The sequence below is a fragment of the Armigeres subalbatus genome, chromosome 3 (genome assembly GCF_024139115.2).
Source record: "Armigeres subalbatus isolate Guangzhou_Male chromosome 3, GZ_Asu_2, whole genome shotgun sequence".
NCBI lineage: Eukaryota > Metazoa > Arthropoda > Insecta > Diptera > Culicidae > Armigeres > Armigeres subalbatus.
In genome coordinates, this window is record NC_085141.1 from 344724563 (window position 1) to 344744155 (window position 19593).

General features: G+C 42.3%; 3 protein-coding genes across 5 annotated transcripts in view; 2 read left to right on the forward strand and 1 right to left on the reverse strand.

Moving 5' to 3' along the window:
* The window catches only part of LOC134225929 (dynein regulatory complex subunit 2-like), a 40067-nt gene that overhangs the window by 11536 nt on the left and 8938 nt on the right, over window positions 1–19593 (reverse strand). Inside the window, exon 1 of one of the 2 annotated variants that reach the window (XM_062706372.1) lies at window positions 7019–7170. The exons of the other annotated variant lie outside the window; for it this stretch is intronic. Within the exon in view, the coding sequence (XP_062562356.1) occupies window positions 7019–7159 (141 nt within the window). The 5' untranslated portion in view covers window positions 7160–7170. Of the gene's footprint in view, window positions 1–7018; window positions 7171–19593 lie in introns of those variants that run through there. 2 annotated transcript variants of the gene reach the window in all.
* LOC134225930 (dynein regulatory complex protein 9-like) lies at window positions 7489–9204 on the forward strand. Its single transcript, XM_062706374.1, has 5 exons — window positions 7489–7848; window positions 7909–8001; window positions 8057–8349; window positions 8415–8723; window positions 8782–9204. The coding sequence occupies exons 1-5, from the start codon at window positions 7489–7491 to the stop codon at window positions 8960–8962; spliced, it is 1236 nt and encodes a 411-aa protein (XP_062562358.1). The 3' UTR covers window positions 8963–9204.
* On the forward strand, window positions 9414–11223 carry LOC134225932 (dynein regulatory complex protein 9-like). Of its 2 annotated transcripts, XM_062706376.1 has the most exons (6): window positions 9414–9878; window positions 9939–10037; window positions 10097–10389; window positions 10453–10761; window positions 10822–10998; window positions 11096–11223. In XM_062706376.1, the coding sequence occupies exons 1-6, from the start codon at window positions 9519–9521 to the stop codon at window positions 11100–11102; spliced, it is 1245 nt and encodes a 414-aa protein (XP_062562360.1). In that variant the 5' UTR covers window positions 9414–9518; the 3' UTR covers window positions 11103–11223. The 2 variants fall into 2 exon arrangements, with proteins under 2 accessions (XP_062562360.1, XP_062562361.1); XM_062706377.1 differs by lacking the exon at window positions 11096–11223 and having other exon boundaries at window positions 10822–11002.

The following is a 19593-nucleotide window of genomic DNA, read 5'->3' on the forward strand; positions in this document are numbered from 1 at the left end:
AGCAGAAATGGAGACCGTTTATAAAATGGGACCAGACCGAAGCTTAAACATCAAGTTCAAGTCTGAAATACCAATGCAGGTTGCTTTGCGACAGAATGTTGATTTCGTTAATTTCCAGTATTCAAGTGGCAGAGTTGTGGATCTCCGTATGATGTATGCAGGAATCACAGTCCATTACGTGCGAGTGTTTGATGTTTCTCCGGAGGTTAGTGATTAAGCTACAGTTCTCGGGTCATTCGAAAAGATTCATCGTTTAATTCGAGAAAAAATTCCAGCGGAGCTTGGTTTAGACCATTTAAATACTTCGGGGCCCTCCTTAGCCGTGAGGTAAGACGCACGGCTACAAAGCAAGACCATGCTGAGGGTGGCTGGGTTCGATTCCCGGTGCCGGTCTAGGCTTGGAAATTGTCTCGACTTCCCTGGGCATAAAAGTATCATCGTGTTAGCCTCATGATATACGAATGCAAAAATGGTAGCCTGGCTTGAAACCTCGTAATTAACAATTGTGGAAGTGCTTAATGAGCACTAAGTTGCGAGGCGCCTCTGTCCCAGAGTGGGGATGTAATGCCAATAATAATAAGAAGAAATACTGGCGTACGAGGAGTATTATATGGAGATTAAAAACGAGATTCCTCCAGCGTTGAAAATTTCGAATTGGTAAGTAAAGGTATACTACGATGGATTAAAAGAAAAATGCTTTTTATGCCAATTGGAGGGACACAGAAGGAATTCTTGTCCACAGAAGCAACGGAAAACTCATGCTACAACATATGCTGGTGTGGTTGAGTCGGGAACAGCAGCAGACATCGAGGAAGACGTAATTGAAATAGCGGAGGACGAAAATTTTCAATATGAAACGGACACGGAGCTAGCAGCACAAGTAGAACAGGACAAAATGGTATCCAAATTTCCAGTTACAATAGAAGATGCGGAAGACCAACGTTTGAAGGAGATTGACGAAACTGCAGAACAGCTAGGGTTGGAGAACTTCAGGGAAAATATTTCAAAACTTTCGGATATGATCGACGCACTGCCAAAAAAAGGACAAAGGAGCTACGGCCAAAGAAAACAGCTTGTAAAAGCTCTAAATAATGTTTGTTATAGTTGTTATGTTATATGTTATATATGTTATAGTTATATAATTAGTTTCAAAGATTTCGGCTCTGTAATGCCTAATGGCGCCTCGAGCCTATAAAATAAATAAAACTGAAAAAAGCATGTGGGATGTTGGATTTCATTTGGCATGTTCGTTTGTTGTGAAAAACGGAATTTAATTCACAAAAGTACGTATTTTTATAGAAATTTGTTTTCTCTCCTCTGCAAAGCTGAATTTCGGCTCTTCCCTTTTAAATTAAAGTTTGAATTTTGAAGAATGGGCCTTATATAATGCATGTGGGTTGTTGGATTTCATTTGGCACGTTTATTTGTTGTAAAAACGGTTTTTAATTCACAAAAGTACGTACAAAAGTACTCCTCACTTTGAGAATTAGATTTGATTTTTTTTAGAATGGGCCTTTAGAATGCATGTGGTTTGTTGGATTTCATTTGGCACGTTTATTTGTTGTGAAAAACGGAATTTAATTCACAAAGGTACGTATGTTCGAAGAAATTTGGATTTTCTGCTCTGCAAAGCGGAATTTCGGCTCCTCATTTTGGGAATAAAGTTTGAGTTTTGTAGAATAGGCCTTGCAGAATGCATATGGTTGGTTGGATGACATTTGGCGCATTGATTTGTTGTGGAAACCGGATTTTTTGGCTTTACAGAAAAGCCGAATTTCTATGAAAATATGTACTTTTGTTAATTAAATTTCGTTTTTCACAACAAACGAACGTGCCAAATGAAATCCAACATCCCACATACATTCTACAAGGCCCATTTCACCAAACTCAAACTTTATTCTAAAAGTGAGGAGCCAAAATTCAGCTTTGTAGAGGAGAGAAACCAAATTTCTATGAAAATACGTACTTTTGTGAATTAAATTTCGTTTTTCACAACAAATAAACGTGTCAAATAAGATTCAACAACTTACTTGGATCTTGTACGATTTCTTCTATATAATTCAAACCTCATTCTCAAAGTTATAAGCCGAAAACCAGCTTTACAGAACAGAGAAACCAAATTCCCATAAGAATACGTAGTTTTGTGAATTTAAACCCGTTTTTCTCAAATACTGGACGTGTTACAAATAATCTGAATACATGAATGAATTCAGCGAAGAAAAATCTTTGAAGTACACTGAAAATGGTTGAAGGGAATGAAACACTGTTGACTAGTGTAATTACTTACAACAAAGTTGTATAATTTATTACTTCAGAATAAATCACGGGTTTTATCGGTTTTTCTATCATTTGCCAATTTTATCTATAATCAATTTTATGATTAAATCTGACCCGAACATTCTTTGAAAAATCTGACAATAACGGAACATAGCATGCCAAAACCATTATCTCATTTAAAAAGCGGTGCTAATTGAAATAAACTTGGCTGTTTAGTTTTTGTTTATTTACCTCCAGTACTTCTAGTGGTGATTGGGGTCATATATAGTGATTATAATACTAACTGCGGGTTACTTAGTATGTAGAGGAAATGCTAATAGAATACCAAGTTGAAAAGCAGGCCAAGTTCCCGTTCGAATGTTGAAGAATACGAATATTTTAAAAAACGAACTTGAAGTAAGTTCAGTAAGCAGTGAGAAAAAAAAATCACGAGTATTTGTTTAGAACTTAGTTCTAAGTCGCGCGGATTTGGCGCGGAAATGACGCGGATTAGATTTTGGTCAGCGCGGATTTGGCGCGGAAAATATTTTAGGACCTCCATAATAACCCGGGTCACACAAAAACCTTTAAAAAATTGACCAAGAAAAAGCGAGTTTCAATCAAACAAACTTTCAGCGTATGTTTCGACGTAGAATACGTCCTTCGGGAAAACATAGGGGGGTCATTCTGCAGAATCAAATTTGAGACCGTCACGAAAAGTGGTCAGGAAGTATGGGCTAATAACTCAGCCATCTTTCAACCGATTTTGATGATTTTTGTATCAAGCGATCGACAACTTCTTTAAGATTTTGAACAACTATTAAAAAACAATTGAACAAAGGCGCTTAACTATTGATAAATTTGTTGGATTTAACAATGTTTGTTCCTCGTATAAACAGGCGATCTGGCAACACGGTACCCAAAAATAGTCGGATTGCAAATTGACCACATGGGTACTAAGTGTGAGTGTGTGTGTTTGTGATGACAAGATGAACTCAAGAGTATGTAAATAAACATATATTTTTTATTATGCCACCATGACTCGTACTGTGTAGTCGACTTTTATTTCGTTGTTCCCGTGTTGTGTTTTTCTTTCTCCCGCGGCCGGTTCCGTTTGTGTTTACCCGTTGCGCTGTGTCCACCTCTGCCCAACAGGTTATGGTACCCAGGGAAGATCCGGATAGAGGAGAAAAAGTTGTGAGAAATTGTGTGTTCGTTCGAGCTTAGAAAACTATAGTGTTGCGTGCCGTGAAACGAAAATGACGGACGTGAACAAGATTTCGTTTGCCAGATTGAACAATCACAACTGGCAAATATGGAAATTTCTTATGTAAATGATGTTAACGAGAGAAGAATTGTGGTACGTCATTGAAGACGAAAAGCCAGAAACGGTGTCGAAACAGTGGACGCGAGACGACAAGCAAGCTCGTGCCACTATCGGATTGTTTATTGATGACAATCAGTTCGGTTTGGTGAAAAACGCGGACAGCTTGAGCTTGAGCTTGATTGACTGCTCGTAGTTGCTACTCCATTATGACCAGATCAGCTGTTCTTGCACAGGGAACCAACAGATGTTTGCTTGGGACTAGCACACATCTTCAATGTACAAGTACTGGTGATCTCATTTGTTAGGTCATACTGGCGCCTGCCACGTCAGAATGCAAGTCAATGTAGGGAAGGGGAGGAAATGATGATGCAATCACTCGCCCACTGCAAGCCGAATATACCTCTGCACTTGCCACGAGTTCATGCGGAATTTGTTGGAATCTCTGAGTTAGGTTGGAGAGGCAGGGGTCCGTCTTGGTTAACGAGCTGCCAATGTGATAGATAGGAGAAGGCAACTGATGGAATTTCTAATTGGATGTAGACAACGAGCTCTATAGTTCATTTCCAATTCTAGCAGATTACTGTTAGAATACTCAAGTTGAAGGTATAGGAATAGTAATGGAAACAGTATGGAAGTCCATTTCCAGTTCTAGCGATTGCTAGAACATAAGAAATAAAGAGAAAGATAAAAAGTAGGAGAATGGAACGGACCTGGGATTGAACCCATGACCTCCTGCGTATGAGGCAGAAGCAGTAGCCATATGACTACCAAGCCCGCCTCTAAACAAGAGAGATCACGCACTGAACTGATTAATTTTATTGCCGGCCGCGCAACGCAGAACACAATAATTCGGCCGACCGCGCGATCGTTCTGCTGTCCGAAACAAGAGAGATCACGCACTGAACTGATTAATTTTATTACCGGCCGCGCAACGCAGAACACAATAATTCGGCCGACCGCGCGATCGTTCTGCTGTCCGAAACATGAGAGATCACGCACAGAACTGATTAATTTTATTGCCGGCCGCGCAACGCAGAACACAATAATTCGGCCGACCGCGCGATCGTTCTGCTGTCCGAAACATGAGAGATCACGCACTGAACTGATTAATTTTATTACCGGCCGCGCAATGCAGAACACAATAATTCGGCCGACCGCGCGATCGTTCTTCTGCCCGAAACAAGAGAGATCACGCACTGAACTGATTAATTTTATTACCGGCCGCGCAATGCAGAACACAATAATTCGGCCGACCACGCGATCGTTCTGCTGTCCGAAACATGAGAGATCACGCACAGAACTGATTAATTTTATTACCGGCCGCGCAATGCAGAACACAATAATTCGGCCGACCGCGCGATCGTTCTGCTGTCCGAAACAAGAGAGATCACGCACAGAACTGATTAATTTTATTACCGGCCGCGCAATGCAGAACACAATAATTCGGCCGACCGCGCGATCGTTCTGCTGTCCGAAACAACCCGGTTTGGTAAAAAACGCGGACAGTGCGAAAAAGTTCTGGGGCAACTTGCGAGAATTCAACGAGAAGAACACGGTTACCTCGCGAGTGTCGTTTTTGAAGAAGCTTTGCAGTCTGAATCTGCAAGAAGGAAGTGATCTCGAGAATCATTTAATGGTGTTGGACGATCTGTTCGATCGATTATTGAACGCGGGATTGGAACTGCAAGAATCCCTTCGAATCGCAATGATTCTCCGGAGCTTGCCGGATTCCTACAGTGGGCTAGTGACGGCTTTGGAAAGTCGTGCCGATGCCGACATCACCATGCAACTGGTGAAGTCGAAGCTCCTCGACGAATTCGAGAGGAGAAAAGAACGTGAAAGTGAATCGAACGTGGACTATAATGAAACGAAAGCAATGAAAAGTGTGGCAGTGCAACGTGCGGCAACGTCGGAGCGGGTGTGCTTCTTCTGTGGAAAGCCGGGGCATTATATTCGAAACTGCCGGCAGTATTTGGCGAAGAAGAAAGAAGGAGAAGAAGACAATAATAAGCCGGAAAACAGATCGAGAGAGAAGCAAAATGCCAAGCAAGTGAACAACAACAATGGTGCCGGTGTGTGTTTTATGGCTGGGTGTGGACAACAACAAGAGTCGTGGTTTGTGGACAGTGGTGCCAGTTATCACATGACTAGTGATAAAAACTTTTTCAAGTCGCTGAAGAGCGTGGATGGTCCCGATGTGATTTTGGCCAACGGGACGATTGCTGCCACTGCGGGATGTGGTGAAGGCTTCATTCAATGTTTTGATGAAAACGGCAATGTGATCCAAGTGAAGCTTAGTAATGTGCTATACGTCCCGACGCTGACAAGTGGACTGATTTCTGTGGACAGACTGACGTCCAAGGGCTTCACAGTGAATTTCGAACAAGACAGCTTCGTGATGCGATCGGCAAAGGAGTTGTGGCAGGAGAGAAGCACGAGTGTTTTTACAAGCTGAAGTTGGCTTAAGTTGCAGAGGACGGTGAAGTGAACATCATTGGAGCAGTGACGAATAATGGTGAGCAGTGACGACAAGAATGCATTACTGGTGACGGAGGAGCATACGATAATTCTGGTGAAAAATGTGTATACGAGGCCAACCATTGAGAAGGAGTGTTGGATTAAACAATGTTTGTTCCTCGTATAAACAGGCGATCTGGCAACACGGTACCCAAAAATAGTCGGATTGCAAATTGACCACATGGGTACTAAGTGTGAGTGTGTGTGTTTGTGATGACAAGATGAACTCAAGAGTATGTAAATAAACATATATTTTTTATTATGCCACCATGACTCGTACTGTGTAGTCGATTTTTATTTCGTTGTCCCCGTGAAAGTTCCCGTATTGTGTTTTTCTTTCTCCCGCGGCCGGTTCCGTTTGTGTTTACCCGTTGCGCTGTGTCCACCTCTGCCCAACAAAATTGAATTTCGTCAGTCACTGTTGAAAAATTGTTATACACAGTTAATTGCCTACATTTCGGCTATTAGTCATCTGGCGCTTGAATGACAAATGAGTCGCTGCACTCTAATACGTAATTCTACGTTGATTTTGCGGTCGTGTCTCTGATACAACCTTCTACTTTTTATATGTTGTTTACATGTAACTCTTGTGGCTTTTGAAATATTAGCATATTACAGTATAATAGGCCATTCCCTATACTTGAAATGGGTAAACCATTGCAATTTTATGTCGAAAACAGAGTGCCCATCTTGCCCCATATGGCCATCTTGCCCACATTCCCCTACATGAAATGTACATAGCGCCTTCTGTAGTAGGAACCTTGATAAACAAACAATCAAACAATAAACAAACAATTATTAATTTTCAAGTAAAAAAATTATTTGACTTGATAAAACATAATCTTGGTACAGAATAAAAAATAGTTCAGAAAGAACTGGAATAGAAAAAACGAATATGGTATGAAAATTAATACAAACCTTCATGAACGTTGCAATTAATTGCTGCTTGCGACGGCGGGCTTCCTCCTCCATGTCGGCCCGATGCTGGAGGTACCGTGCCCGTTCCTCCTCGGACATCTTGGCCAGCTTGTTCTTATTGCCTCCTTTTTTCTTGCCCATTTTTGGTCACTTGTTATCTCACTTATTTGAAACGAAGAAACAATTCAAATCTACAGGACAGAAGAATCAATGTTCCAATGCTAAACCGATGAGTTTGTTTGGCGTCGTTCCGCTTGGGTAATTTGCTGTTACTGAGGAAACGATGGTATCCGTGTCCCTCGGGGGTGGTTCCAACACGGAAAGAGCACTGCAGCGCATGGGTGAAACTGCATTTGACCCATGGCAACTACCTACATCGGCTTGTGTAACTGGGTAACTGGGTGGTTACATTGTGTAAACGGATCACGATAAACGATTTCAGTTCCTTCGCGAACGGAAGAGGGTAAGATATGGCGGACTCAATCGATGATATCTTTGCCGGAGATTCCCCGGAAGACGTTCAAATCGTGAAGAATATGATTGAAAAGATACGACTTGAGATCATGTCTTACGGTGAAGAGGAGTATGATTCGTACGATCCAGGAAGTAGGCAAAAAGTGGAGTTCAACATCCAAATTAATAGAGTCACTTTAATCTTGCAAGAAATGTCCGAAACGCTAGAGGTGCTATTTAGCTTGCCGCTGATTTGTCGAAGCAGCGAGCTAATGGATGAGCATTTCAACGATGAGGAACGAGATGTGTTGCGTTTACTATGCAAGTACATGCGATCCAAAGATGGTGCTGGAGGTACTAGTCCGGTCATTGCTAATGTGAGTAATGCTGGAAGTAAATGGATAACAGAGTTGGTTGACGTTGATTCCGATTTTCAGCTATCAGAGTTCCCATCGACGAAATTCATTGAGCTGGTTGAAATGGTATCGAACAAGAATCTTCACAAGGCAATTGCCGGTCAAATTAGGAACGTGAGTTTTTCATATTACTGGCTTGATTTATAATTAAAGAATGGATTTTTTATAGCTTCCGGGCGTTTATCGCAAATTTCTATCAAATATTCGTGAATTTCGCAAATTCACCATCGCCAAGATGAAAATGACCGCACAGAAAGATTTGGCCAAGGAGAAAATCCTACATCGAATGTGGCTATCAAACGAACGCAATATGAAAGAAATCGCCAAAATTGAACAGATATTGCGGGAAAAAAGAGCTTCCTTCCGGGAGGAAATCGAGGAGAAGACGGCAATCATAGAAAAATACCGGGCTGAAATACAACGGCAAGAAGAACAAAGCAAAAGGGAAATTACTGCATTCATGTGAGTTATTAAATAACAACTAAGATATATTTACAACCAATCACTGAATGATACATATCTTCCAGTGATGAATCCGATCGCAACATGTTTCACTACTTTGAGCAATGTGACAATCGATATGAGGAGCTGCAAAAGGAAGCTAATCGTTGGGTGAACGAGTATCAGAAAATCTTGGACTATGATTTGCGCTTGGAAAAAGAGAATCGTTTGAAGAAGGCTAAGCTCACGCAGCAGCTTCAGTCGTGGCTCAACAAGTACGACAAGGATGCTGGCGAACGGACCAGAGAGCTGAACACCCTTGCCAGTACCTTGCGAACTCGACGTGAGGACTTTGATGACTGGAAAGAAAATGTATTCGATCCTCAAGAGAAAACGTGAGATTATTTGCTTTACAGATTGGATACAAGAGTAACTTGAAGAAATTGTTTTCAGATATTTTGAAGCAATTGAAGAACACCGGGTGGCCGAATTGCGGGCACGCGAAGAGCGTATGCAGCTATTCATGATGAAGCGAGCGGCCAAGACACTGCAGCGTGCTTGGCGTTCGGTTGCCGAGCGGAAGCGCAAAATGCGTGGTCGTCGTGGAGGGCGACGCGGAAAAGGCAAGAAGTAATTTCACTACCAGAAACCATACATTTACATTACATACCTCAACATATCACGTTGAAAGCATCTTCCCACAGTATCACATTATGGTTTTATACTGGTTTTGAAGTAGAACAAATGTTCTTCAAGATCATTATAATGCCGAAAATCAATAACCATCAATAAAACAGTATTCACATCAATAAGTCTCCAACCATGCAATCAACTTGAAATAATATTTCAAAATATACCTGATAATCAATTATACAATCTAGCATAGCGCATCATACTTTATCGACTTTTGCTTAAAATCAACGTGTTTCGTTATTAATAAATCATCAAAGACTAATTCTGCTATTTTATTTACGAACGAATTTCCATCAAGAAGAAAGCAGGAGTGTATTCGTTAGTTATGGCAAATTGTGTTGAACGATATTCCGGGTGTTAATTTAAATGCATTAAAAAGGGGTCTAGCTCTAGGTCCATAGCAACGTGCCAAAACGAACTCAAGTGTTTAATCGATGGCTTGCAAAAACGCCGCCAATTAACATAATTTGCAAAATTGTGCACCGTTTCGAGGAAAGATGAACGACGCGATTGAGGAAATTTTCGCCAATGATTCGCCGGAGGACATCGAAACGGTGAAGAATATGATTGAAAAAATTCGGCTGGAGATCATGTCCCACGGTGAGGAGGAATACGACTCGTACGATCCCGAGAGCCTGCAGAAGGTCGAGTTCAACATCCAGATCAACAGGGTCACGGTAATTCTGCAGGCAATGTCCGACACGTTGGAGGTGCTCTTCTGTTTGCCAGTGATTTGCCGAAATGAAGATTTGATGAGGAAGTATTTCAATGACGAGGAGCAGGACGTACTGCGGGCCTTGTGCAAGTACATGCGATCTAAGGATGATGATGGAGGAATGGTGCCGGAGATTGTTAATGTAAGCTGTGGCCATCAGATCATACTTCGCTTCTAACTAATGACTTTTCCATTTTTTCAGATGGCAGACTTTCAGTTTCCTTCGACAAAGTTTATCGAGTTGGTTGAGATGGTATCAAACAAGGATCTTCATAAGGAGATAACAAACCACGTGAAGAATGTTAGTACTATATCAATCTTTGTTAATAATTCATCATTTACAGACATTCCTATTTTCAGCTGCCAGGCGTTTACAGAAAGTTTTTGTCCAATGTACGTGAATTCCGTAAGTTCACCATCGACAAAATGAAAATGACCGCACAGAAGGACTTGGCCAAGGAGAAGCTTTTACATAGAATGTGGCAATCAAACGCACGAAATATTAAGGCAATCGCCAAAATCGAGCAAGTTTTGGAAGAGAAGAGGGCTTCATTCCAGGTGGAAATCCAAGAGAAGACAGCCGTAATCGAGAAGTATCGGGTCGACATTGAACGCCTGGAGGAACAAAGCAAGAAGCAAATTGATGCCTTCATGTATGATTCGATTATTTGTTTAAGTCCGCTGAATAAGTTCAATAATTCCCCATTCACTTCTAGTAACGAATCGGACCGGAACATGTTTCACTATTTCGAGCGAAGTGATCAACGCTATGAAGAACTTCAGGAGGAAGTGAATCGCAGAGTCAAGGAGTATCAGCGAACCTTGGAGGAGGATCTCCAATTGGAGAAGGCAAACCGACTGAAGAAGGGAAAGTTGACTCAACAGCTTCAGCTGTGGCTCAACAAGTACGACAAGGATGCCGGCGAACGGACCAAGGAGTTGAATGCTTTGGGCGACGCCTTGAAGGAACGTCAAGCGGAGTTCGATGAATGGAAGCGTACGGTTTTTGATCCTCAAGAGAGAAAGTACGGCATTTAATAGATGCACGCGTTCAGTACCAACTAAGTGTGTTCTGTCTTTCGAAGGTACTTCGATGCAATCGAAGAGAGGCGCCTGGACGAGCTGCGCGCTCAGGAGGAGGTGATCCACCAGTTTATGATGAAACGGGCGGCCATTGTACTGCAGCGTGCCTGGCGTTCGGTTGCCGAAAGAAAGCGAAAAATGCGAGGTCGTCGCGGAGGACGACGTGCCAAGGGCAAAAAGTAAAGTTCCTTAACGTGCAAAATTATTGATTTATTTAGTATTCACAACTGGCCAAAATTCAGTATTGAAATTTATTACGTAACTGCCTTTTTGCAGGAAGTAAATTGCAACATTGGGTTCCTTTCGAGCGAAGTCTTACTTTCACACAAATGTGATCTTCAGATGTTTGAAACTAGAGTTGATGTGATGCACAAGACTTGAATGTTTTTTAATATATATTCCACGTGTTTGATATGTAGAGTTTTCAATATTTGAAATAAAGTGAGTAATATTTTAACTACGTTAGCATATTTAATTCTTTTGTCAAAATAATCATTTTTTAAAAGGGCAAGTAGCTGTACCACAGATCACCATGTGTAGTGACCCGAATGGGATCATTCTTAACCTCACGAAACTTTGAGAAGTTAGAGGAATTCTATTAGTTTCCTTTCAAACTGTAGAGAGAAGCTCGGACTAGTTGTCAACACGTTAAAGACAAAGATAGGACAATATTAGCCACCCACCACGAGTATGTATCAGTCGGCATGCAGTTCTCTAGTCCAATTTTTCAACGTAGGGGATTACGTCCTTTAGGAAAATAGGAAGATTCTAAGTATTCAAATTTGAGACCGTCACGAAAAGTGGTCAGGAAGTATAAGTTAATATCTCAGCCTTCTTACAACCGATCTCGGAGCGTTGATCTATTGCAAAATTGAATTTCGCCTTGCACTGTGAAAAATCGGTAAACACTTATGTGCATCGCAAGCACAGACATTAAAATCGTGCAACTTTCGGGCTGGGCTCTGGGCACGAGGGCCACACCCAAGTAACCAAAAGTTCCAAAGTACTTTTAATGGAACTTTTGGTTACTTGGGCACAGTACTGTCGCAACGATGACGCAGCAGTCCCAGCTGAAAGCGGATCATTGAGAGGTCGTCAGCAGCAGCACTCAGGAGAAATTTCACGCAATCTTCAGACCATCGTTTGGTTGGTGTTCGTGATTAGAAAGACGCATTGTGAAAAGAAATCAGGAACACCATTTAATACAAGAGAAGGTAGAGCCGAGATAAATTTGCCTCAAAGTGCAAATCATAACCGCTTGGCCAAGAAAGAAAGTTGGAGGTGGTAGCAATAAAAGCGCTTGTCGGAGGGACACGCAGCAACAATTTATTCTTATGGATTGCGTCTATCGTGTTTCGGCGGTAAATCATTTCCAGGGAGTGAACTTATCATTTCATTATCATTTAGTATTCAGCCAATACAGCAACAGTTCGCTAACTGGGCACGTTTTAACTGGACTGTTTTTTAACTGGGCCAAAGCCCAGCAGATGGCGGTCTGAAAACGGTCACGAAACCCGGACCTCGACATGCTAGTATCCGATTGCAATGGAGACCGAGGCCGCTCCTTACGGTGGCTGGTAACATTGGCGTCTGCTGGCTGTGCCTTTTGTTCATTCGATGCCAGTTATTATGAGCGCGAGTGGTGCTCGCATAAAGTGCTCAGTGCGACTTAGTGTTGCTAATCTTCGTAAAGAGCGCGAGTGGTGCTCGCATAACGTGCTCAGTACGAGTTATTGTTACGGGGTTGTGAATAAGCGCGAGAGGGGCTCGCATAAAGTGCTCAGTACGAGTTATTGTCATGATTTTTTTTTAATGAGCGCGAGTGGTGCTCGCATAAAGTGCTCAGTGCGACAAAATCCTGAGAGGAGGGGTAATGTGTGGAAGTGAAACAGAACTTGCCGGTTACTTCATAAATCATATATTCAATTGCTTTGAAACCTTCGAAGTAGGCCTAATGTGAACCACAACTTAGAGTCACATCATCAGTAATCAAAGCAATCGAGGAATGTGTCGTCCATCACATTCAGTGAATAAATAGTACGTTAAGGTGTTCCAAGTGGCTCTCGCTTGCCAACAGTCAGGATGAACTCCACAAATTTTCTTCAAAGTGCAAATCATAATTGCTTAGCGACGGCAGATAAGAGAGTCCAAGCTTCTTCATTCATTTCATTTATTTAGTTTACATCTAAACAGATAACACTGAATCAACAATTTGACGCCACAATACACGGTTCGAGGCCGCATCTCTCCATCCTCGGATACGCCTCACGCTCGCCAAGTCATTCTGCACCTGGTCTGCCCATCTCGCTCACTGCGCTCCACGCCGTCTCGTACCTGCCGGATCGGAAGCGAACACCATCTTTGCAGGGTTGCTGTCCGGCATTCTTGCAACATGTCCTGCCCATCGTACCCTTCCGGCTTTAGCTACCTTCTGGATACTGGGTTCGCCGTAGAGTTGGGCGAGCTCATGGTTCATTCTTCGCCGCCACACACCGTCTTCTTGCACACCGCCAAAGATGGTCCTAAGCACCCGTCTCTCGAATACTCCGAGTGCTTGCAAGTCCTCCTCGAGCATTGTCCATGTTTCATGTCCGTAGAGGACTACCGGTCTTATTAACGTCTTGTACATGACACATTTGGTGCGGTGGCGAATCTTTTTCGACCGCAGTTTCTTCTGGAGCCCGTAGTAGGCCCGACTTCCACAGATGATGCGCCTTCGTATTTCACGACAACGTTGTTGTCAGCCGTTAGCAAGGATCCGAGGTAGACGAATTCCTCGCCCACCTCGCAGGTATCCCCGTCTATCGTAACACTGCTTCCCAGGCGGGCCCTGTCGCGCTCGGTTCCTCCCACAAGCATGTACTTTGTCTTTGACGCATTCACCACCAGTCCAACTTTTGTTGCTCCACGTTTCAGGCGGGTGTACAGCTCTGCCACCTTTGCAAGTGTTTGGCCGACAATGTCCATGTCATCCGCGAAACAAATAAATTGACTGGATCTATTGAAAATCGTACCCGGCTGTTACACCCGGCTATCCGCATGACATCTTCTAGCGCAATGTTGAACAACAGGCACGAAAGTCCATCACCTTGTCTTAGTCCCCGGCGCGATTCGAACGAACTGGAGTGTTCGCCCGAAATCTTCACACAGTTTTGTACACCATCCACCGTTGCTTTGATCAGTCTGGTAAGCTTCCCAGGGAAGCTGTTCTCGTCCATAATTTTCCATAGCTCTACGCGGTCTATACTGTCGTATGCCGCCTTGAAATCAACGAACAGATGGTGCGTTGGGACCTGGTATTCACGGCATTTTTGAAGGATTTGCCGTACAGTAAAGATCTGGTCCGTTGTCGAGCGGCCATCAACGAAGCCGGCTTGATAACTTCCCACGAACTCGTTCACTAATGGTGACAGACGACGAAAAATGATCTGGGATATCACTTTGTAGGCGGCATTAAGGATGGTGATCGCTGGAAAGTTCTTACACTCCAGTTTGTCGCCTTTCTTCTAGATGGGGCATATAACCCCTTCCTTCCACTCCTCCGGTAGCTGTTCGGTTTCCCAGATTCTGACTATCAGTTTGTGCAGGCAAGTGGCCAGCTTTTCCGGGGCCATCTTGATGAGCTCAGCTCCGATACCATCCTTACCAGCTGCTTTATTGGTCTTTATCTGTTGAATGGCATCCTTAACTTCCCTCAAGGTGGGGGCTGGTTGGCTTCCATCGTCCGCTGAACTGACGTAGTCATTTCCTCCGCTGCCTTGACTTTCACTGCCTGTACTCTCAGAGCCATTCCGATGTTCCTCGTAGTGCTGCTTCCACCTTTCGATCACCACACGTTCGTCCGTCAAGATGCTCTCATCCTTATCCCGGCACATTTCGGCTCGCGGCACGAAGCCTTTGCGGGATGTGTTGAGCTTCTGATAGAACTTGCGTGTATCTTGAGAACGGCACAGCTGTTCCATCTCCTCGCACTCCGCTTCTTCCAGGCGGCGTTTCTTCTCCTGAAAAAAGCGGGTCTACTGTCTCCGCTTCCGTCTATAACGTTCCACGTTCTGCCTGGTACCTTGCCGCAGCGCGACCGCCCGCGCTGCGTCCTTCTCCTCCAGAATCTGTCTGCACTCTTCGTCGAACCACGTTGTTCTCCGCTGCGTCGTTAATGGCTGCTTTGACTGTATTCCAGCAGTCCTCAAGAGGGGCCCCATCGAGCACACCCTCTTCCGGCAACGCTGCCTCGAGATGCTGCGCGTATGCAGTGGCGACATCAGGTTGCTTCAGTCCGGAGACGAGCCACCCTCGGGCTGAAAGTTTCCCTAATAAAGACATAAAAAAGGTTGCTTTAGTCGCTCTAGGTCGTACCGTGGCCATCGTCGATACCGAACATTGTTGATGACGGTGGTCGATTTGTGATTCTGTCTACAGTGGTGATCTCCAGGTGTACCGATACGGGAGGCTGTGTTGGAAGTAGGTGCTGCGAATGGCCATATTCTTGGAGGCGGCGAAATCAATTAGTCATAGGCCTTTTTCGTTCGTCAGCCGGTGAGCGCTGAACTTTCCAATAGTCAGTCTAAACTCCTCCTCTTGGCCAACCTGAGCGTTCAAATCTCCTATGATGATTTTGACGTCGTGGCTTGGGCAGCTGTCGTACTCACGTTCCAGCTGCGCGTAGAATGCGTCCTTATCATCATCAGTGCTTCCGGAGTGTGGGCTATGGACGTTGATTATGCTGAAGTTGAAGAACCGGCCTTTGATCCTCAACCTGCACTATGAAAGCTGTTCCCAGCTCGTGTGTGTTGCCGCAGCTCTGGTAGATGGTATATGATTACCTCTAAGCGTTCGCACCATTGGTCCCTTCCAACAAACCTCCTGCAGCGCTACGATGCCGAATCCACGGTCCTTGAGCACCTTGAGAGAGATTTGTAGTTCCACGAACCGAGTTTCCAATCACTAGTCCCTTTTCGTCGCAGTGGTCTTCACCGATAGTTCCGCCCTAGTAACATTTTGGTTTTTTCATTGTTTTATAACACTCTTGAAGAGTAAATTATGGTCTTCAAGAGCATTATAAAACTTAAAATGTTACTTGGGCGGTTCGTACTCTCTTGTTGATTGTTCGTTGGGTATGTTTCTTAAAGGCTGGCTTGCAGGGCCTGACACCAAACCCCCCAAATTTCCGGAGGACCATTCCTCCTTATTCCCGGTGGACCATGGTGCACAGTTTCACTTAGAGTCCCTCGCTGGCACTCGGACGATGATCAGCCGCCCATAACATGGAGAACAGACGCTGTTATGAGCCGATCCTGACTTGGAGAACAGACGCTCAGTAAGATGTGCACCTCCGGAGAGGAGCAAATCCCCCTTCCCTGTCAGCATACGACCATAGTTCCCACCGGGGTTAGTTACCCGATCTTCCCTAAGGTTGCTCGTATCCCGGCCAGCACCACGAGGAGGTAGGGAAAGGAGTTGCTGGGTAAGGCTTAGGACCGCGAGATGGCGTCTATTTTATTCCTTCAGGTACGCGAAGTGCCAATGGTACGCTTTACCCAGCATTTGCCGTGCCAAATTCTCCCGCGGATATTCCAAAGAATTTTCTGTGTAAATTTCGAAGAATATTCAACAGAAACTTTCCGTGGATATTCCAAACATTTTCCTGTAGAAATTTGGTGCAATTTTCCATGGAAATTTCTTCTGTAAATTCTAAAGAATTTCCTTGGGAATAAAAAATCATCCCTTGGAAATTCCAAAGAATTCTTGAAACTTTAAGTTCCCGTGGAAAATCCTAAATTAATTTCCAAATAAATATTTTGGAAAAACTGAGATTTTCTTAAGGCAGATCATCAGATTTTTTCCGGAGAAAATCAGTAGCTTTTGCAGTTAATGTATTAAATATCCCGAAAAAATGTAGAATAAATCTTCAAGAAATGAACGTAGTAAAAAAATCGCCACGCCGACTCACGCTGCCGCCGCTGGTTAAAATGGCTAAAAATCGGACCGCGCCAACTATCTGCTTACTGAGCAGAAACATGCATTCAGTCCAAGAAATGATCTACCTACCCAAACATATTGGTTTGGTATTCAGTCAAATTCAGTTAAACTGAGCTCAAATTTGCCTTTAAAATATATGCAGTAATGCATCAAAAGTATTGGAAAATTAAGAGGCAACTGCTCTAATCTGATTATGGAATACCCAAACAGCTACATTATTTTTTGTTATTACTGTGCTCAACATTAGGAACAACTCACAAAAATACATAGGGGGAATGACGGCTTTGGCAGGTTTTGTTCTATTATTGGCAGGGAGGTTTTTTAAGACTGATTTTGCTCAAATTTGGCCTAAACATTCTTTGCATATCAAAGAATATTGTGGCCAAATTTCATAAAATTCGGTCGACAAAAACCCCCCTGCCAATAATAGAACAAAACCTGCCAAAGCCGTCTGTTCCCCTACTTGATTATTATTTTTTGTATGCGAATGAATATTTCATATTGAAACAGAAAAACTATTGTTGGTTATTATTGTATTGTGAATGTGCGAATGTACTTACTTGTCATAAGACGAGTAAGTATCTACTATTCCATTTGATTCCACCACTTTGTTACTTTACAAATACGTATTTCGACCTCAGCAGTAAGATCGTCCGTCGTTGTTCGTACTTCACTCGACTTTTAAAATTCATCATTCCGACTTGGCAAAGAATGTAGTGATGCATGTAGTCCTCCTTTACTCTCGTAGTGGGTTATAACAACAACCTGTTCAATAGATCAAAAATAAAATATTTAAGATCCGTTTGGACTCCCGAACAGTAAAGGCTCAGATAAACATCCACTGATAAGATATTTAAAAGTATCCCAAAATAAGAGCTGATTTTTTTTTCTTTTGAGTCTTACAGATGCTTTCAGGCATGGTATCGTGCCGGCAAATGTGCAAAGTTCTCATTTCATTACATCTTTTCTGACCTTCATTCATCCTCTTCTTTAACTTCCAATCTCATACATATGGCTGATTTAGTTTGGCAAATCCTACATCCTACAACAAAATATCCCTTTAAACATAGGTAGGGTGGTGAACATCACATCTTTCATGCATCTGAAAGGTGCACCCTTCACATTTTTGAAAGAGGATACAATGTTGAATACCCAAATAAACATGCTCCAATAGCTTTTTAAATTTGGTAAAAGGTACTACCGTGGACCCCCGGTAATATGACCGCTTTTAATCTGAACACTTTTTAATTTGGACCCCGTTCGTTTGAACATCGTTCAAATTAAAAATGGTTCAAACGTCATTTAACACGTGGAATCGAGGAAAGAAAAATGGAACATCGTGAAACGGAATGCAGAATCAAAACAAACCAGCAAAGAGAGCAGCCAGAAACAAGTTTTTCTGATGCAAATAGAGTAACCAGAAGTTCAAATTAAAAATGAACCCCGTTAATTTGAATGAGGTACCGTTCAAATTATCGGGGGTCCACGGTATCACGTTTATGGTAGAACTTATTTGGAACATGTTGAACAATTTGGAATACAACTATGGTTCAAGTTTTTGCGTTACCTTACTTGCTACCAAATACAGATTATTGTCCTACGTCTTTTCGTCTTTTCACTTCCCTATCCTTTAGAAGGGTCTCACAGGATAACGGAGACACCAAAATTTAATCAAAGATCAACACACAGACAATTTATTCATGTATGTGTGATACATTTATGGAAAATTTACGTCGTTTTTCAATCAACGAGTGGAAGGGATGATTGGTTATGAAGTGGTATTTCGTGATATTTCATGTACGCTCGTGACTTTCCAAGTGTATTGAGACAGAAGCACGAGAATGTTCCAGGAACTATCATAACATAGTCTGATTACAAGCAATTTACATTAATGTTACATAAGCCTATTAAAAAAATTTCGTTAATCAACTTTTTGCTATTCAAATAGGCATAATTATCTATTACAATATATTATTTTAGTGTCTCGTACTTGACTCGACTTAGGTCGAAGTCGAGTCAAGTACGAGACACTGAAGACGACCTTACTGTTGAGGTCGAAATACGTATCTGTCAAAGGTACAATTAAGTAGTGGAATAGTGCAGACTCGTCTTATGACAAGTGAATACATTTCACTAAAAGCTGAAAATATTATTTTTAACAAAAAGTTCCCCTTATTTTAAGCTAAATTTTCTTAAAACTTGATATGAAGATATGTAGTTAGAGCGGCGTATTGTATAATTTTTCCACACTTCACGCTAGATTACTTTTTCTTTAGTTTCTTATAGGTAGTGCTCAAATGTGCCTATAACGCAGGACGGTTTTGTTAAATGTTTTGGTAATTTGGGTTTGATAATTTTATCAACAAACCAATAGTAACACATTTTAGAGGGTGAACTTCAAAATATTCTAAAAAAAACTGTAATCATTTACTACAACTAACTAGCACTTTAACATCGTTACTAGTGGTGTTGTGGAAACAAAAACATCGCGCTATATATTTACTACAAGTTTGTATACTCAGCCTCTGAAATGAGTGACAAGCTACTAAATTATAGAATCCCAATTATTAAAAACCCTCTTTGTCTATAACTTTGTTTTACAGGACATTGCGTAAATTTGTAATCTGTGGCGTGCGAAGCGAACCAAAGTTAGGCATTTTGGAAAAATTTCGCTCCTTGAATACACTCAGGCAAATTGGCTATCGAAAATCATAATACTGCCTTTTGGATATTTGCCACAAGTTTTAGATTTAAAATTCAAAAGGACGCATTATGAAATAAATTTTCATGGTCAA

Bases quoted from the DNA above. Each gene is read 5' to 3' on its own strand.
- LOC134225930 (XM_062706374.1), top strand. From the start codon at position 7,489: ATGGCGGACTCAATCGATGATATCTTTGCCGGAGATTCCCCGGAAGAC. The intron at 8,350-8,414 runs GTGAGTTATTAA...CATATCTTCCAG, and splicing joins AGGGAAATTACTGCATTCAT to TGATGAATCCGATCGCAACA. The intron at 8,724-8,781 runs GTGAGATTATTT...AATTGTTTTCAG, and splicing joins TTCGATCCTCAAGAGAAAAC to ATATTTTGAAGCAATTGAAG.
- LOC134225932 (XM_062706376.1), top strand. From the start codon at position 9,519: ATGAACGACGCGATTGAGGAAATTTTCGCCAATGATTCGCCGGAGGAC. The intron at 9,879-9,938 runs GTAAGCTGTGGC...CCATTTTTTCAG, and splicing joins TGGTGCCGGAGATTGTTAAT to ATGGCAGACTTTCAGTTTCC. The intron at 10,038-10,096 runs GTTAGTACTATA...TCCTATTTTCAG, and splicing joins TAACAAACCACGTGAAGAAT to CTGCCAGGCGTTTACAGAAA.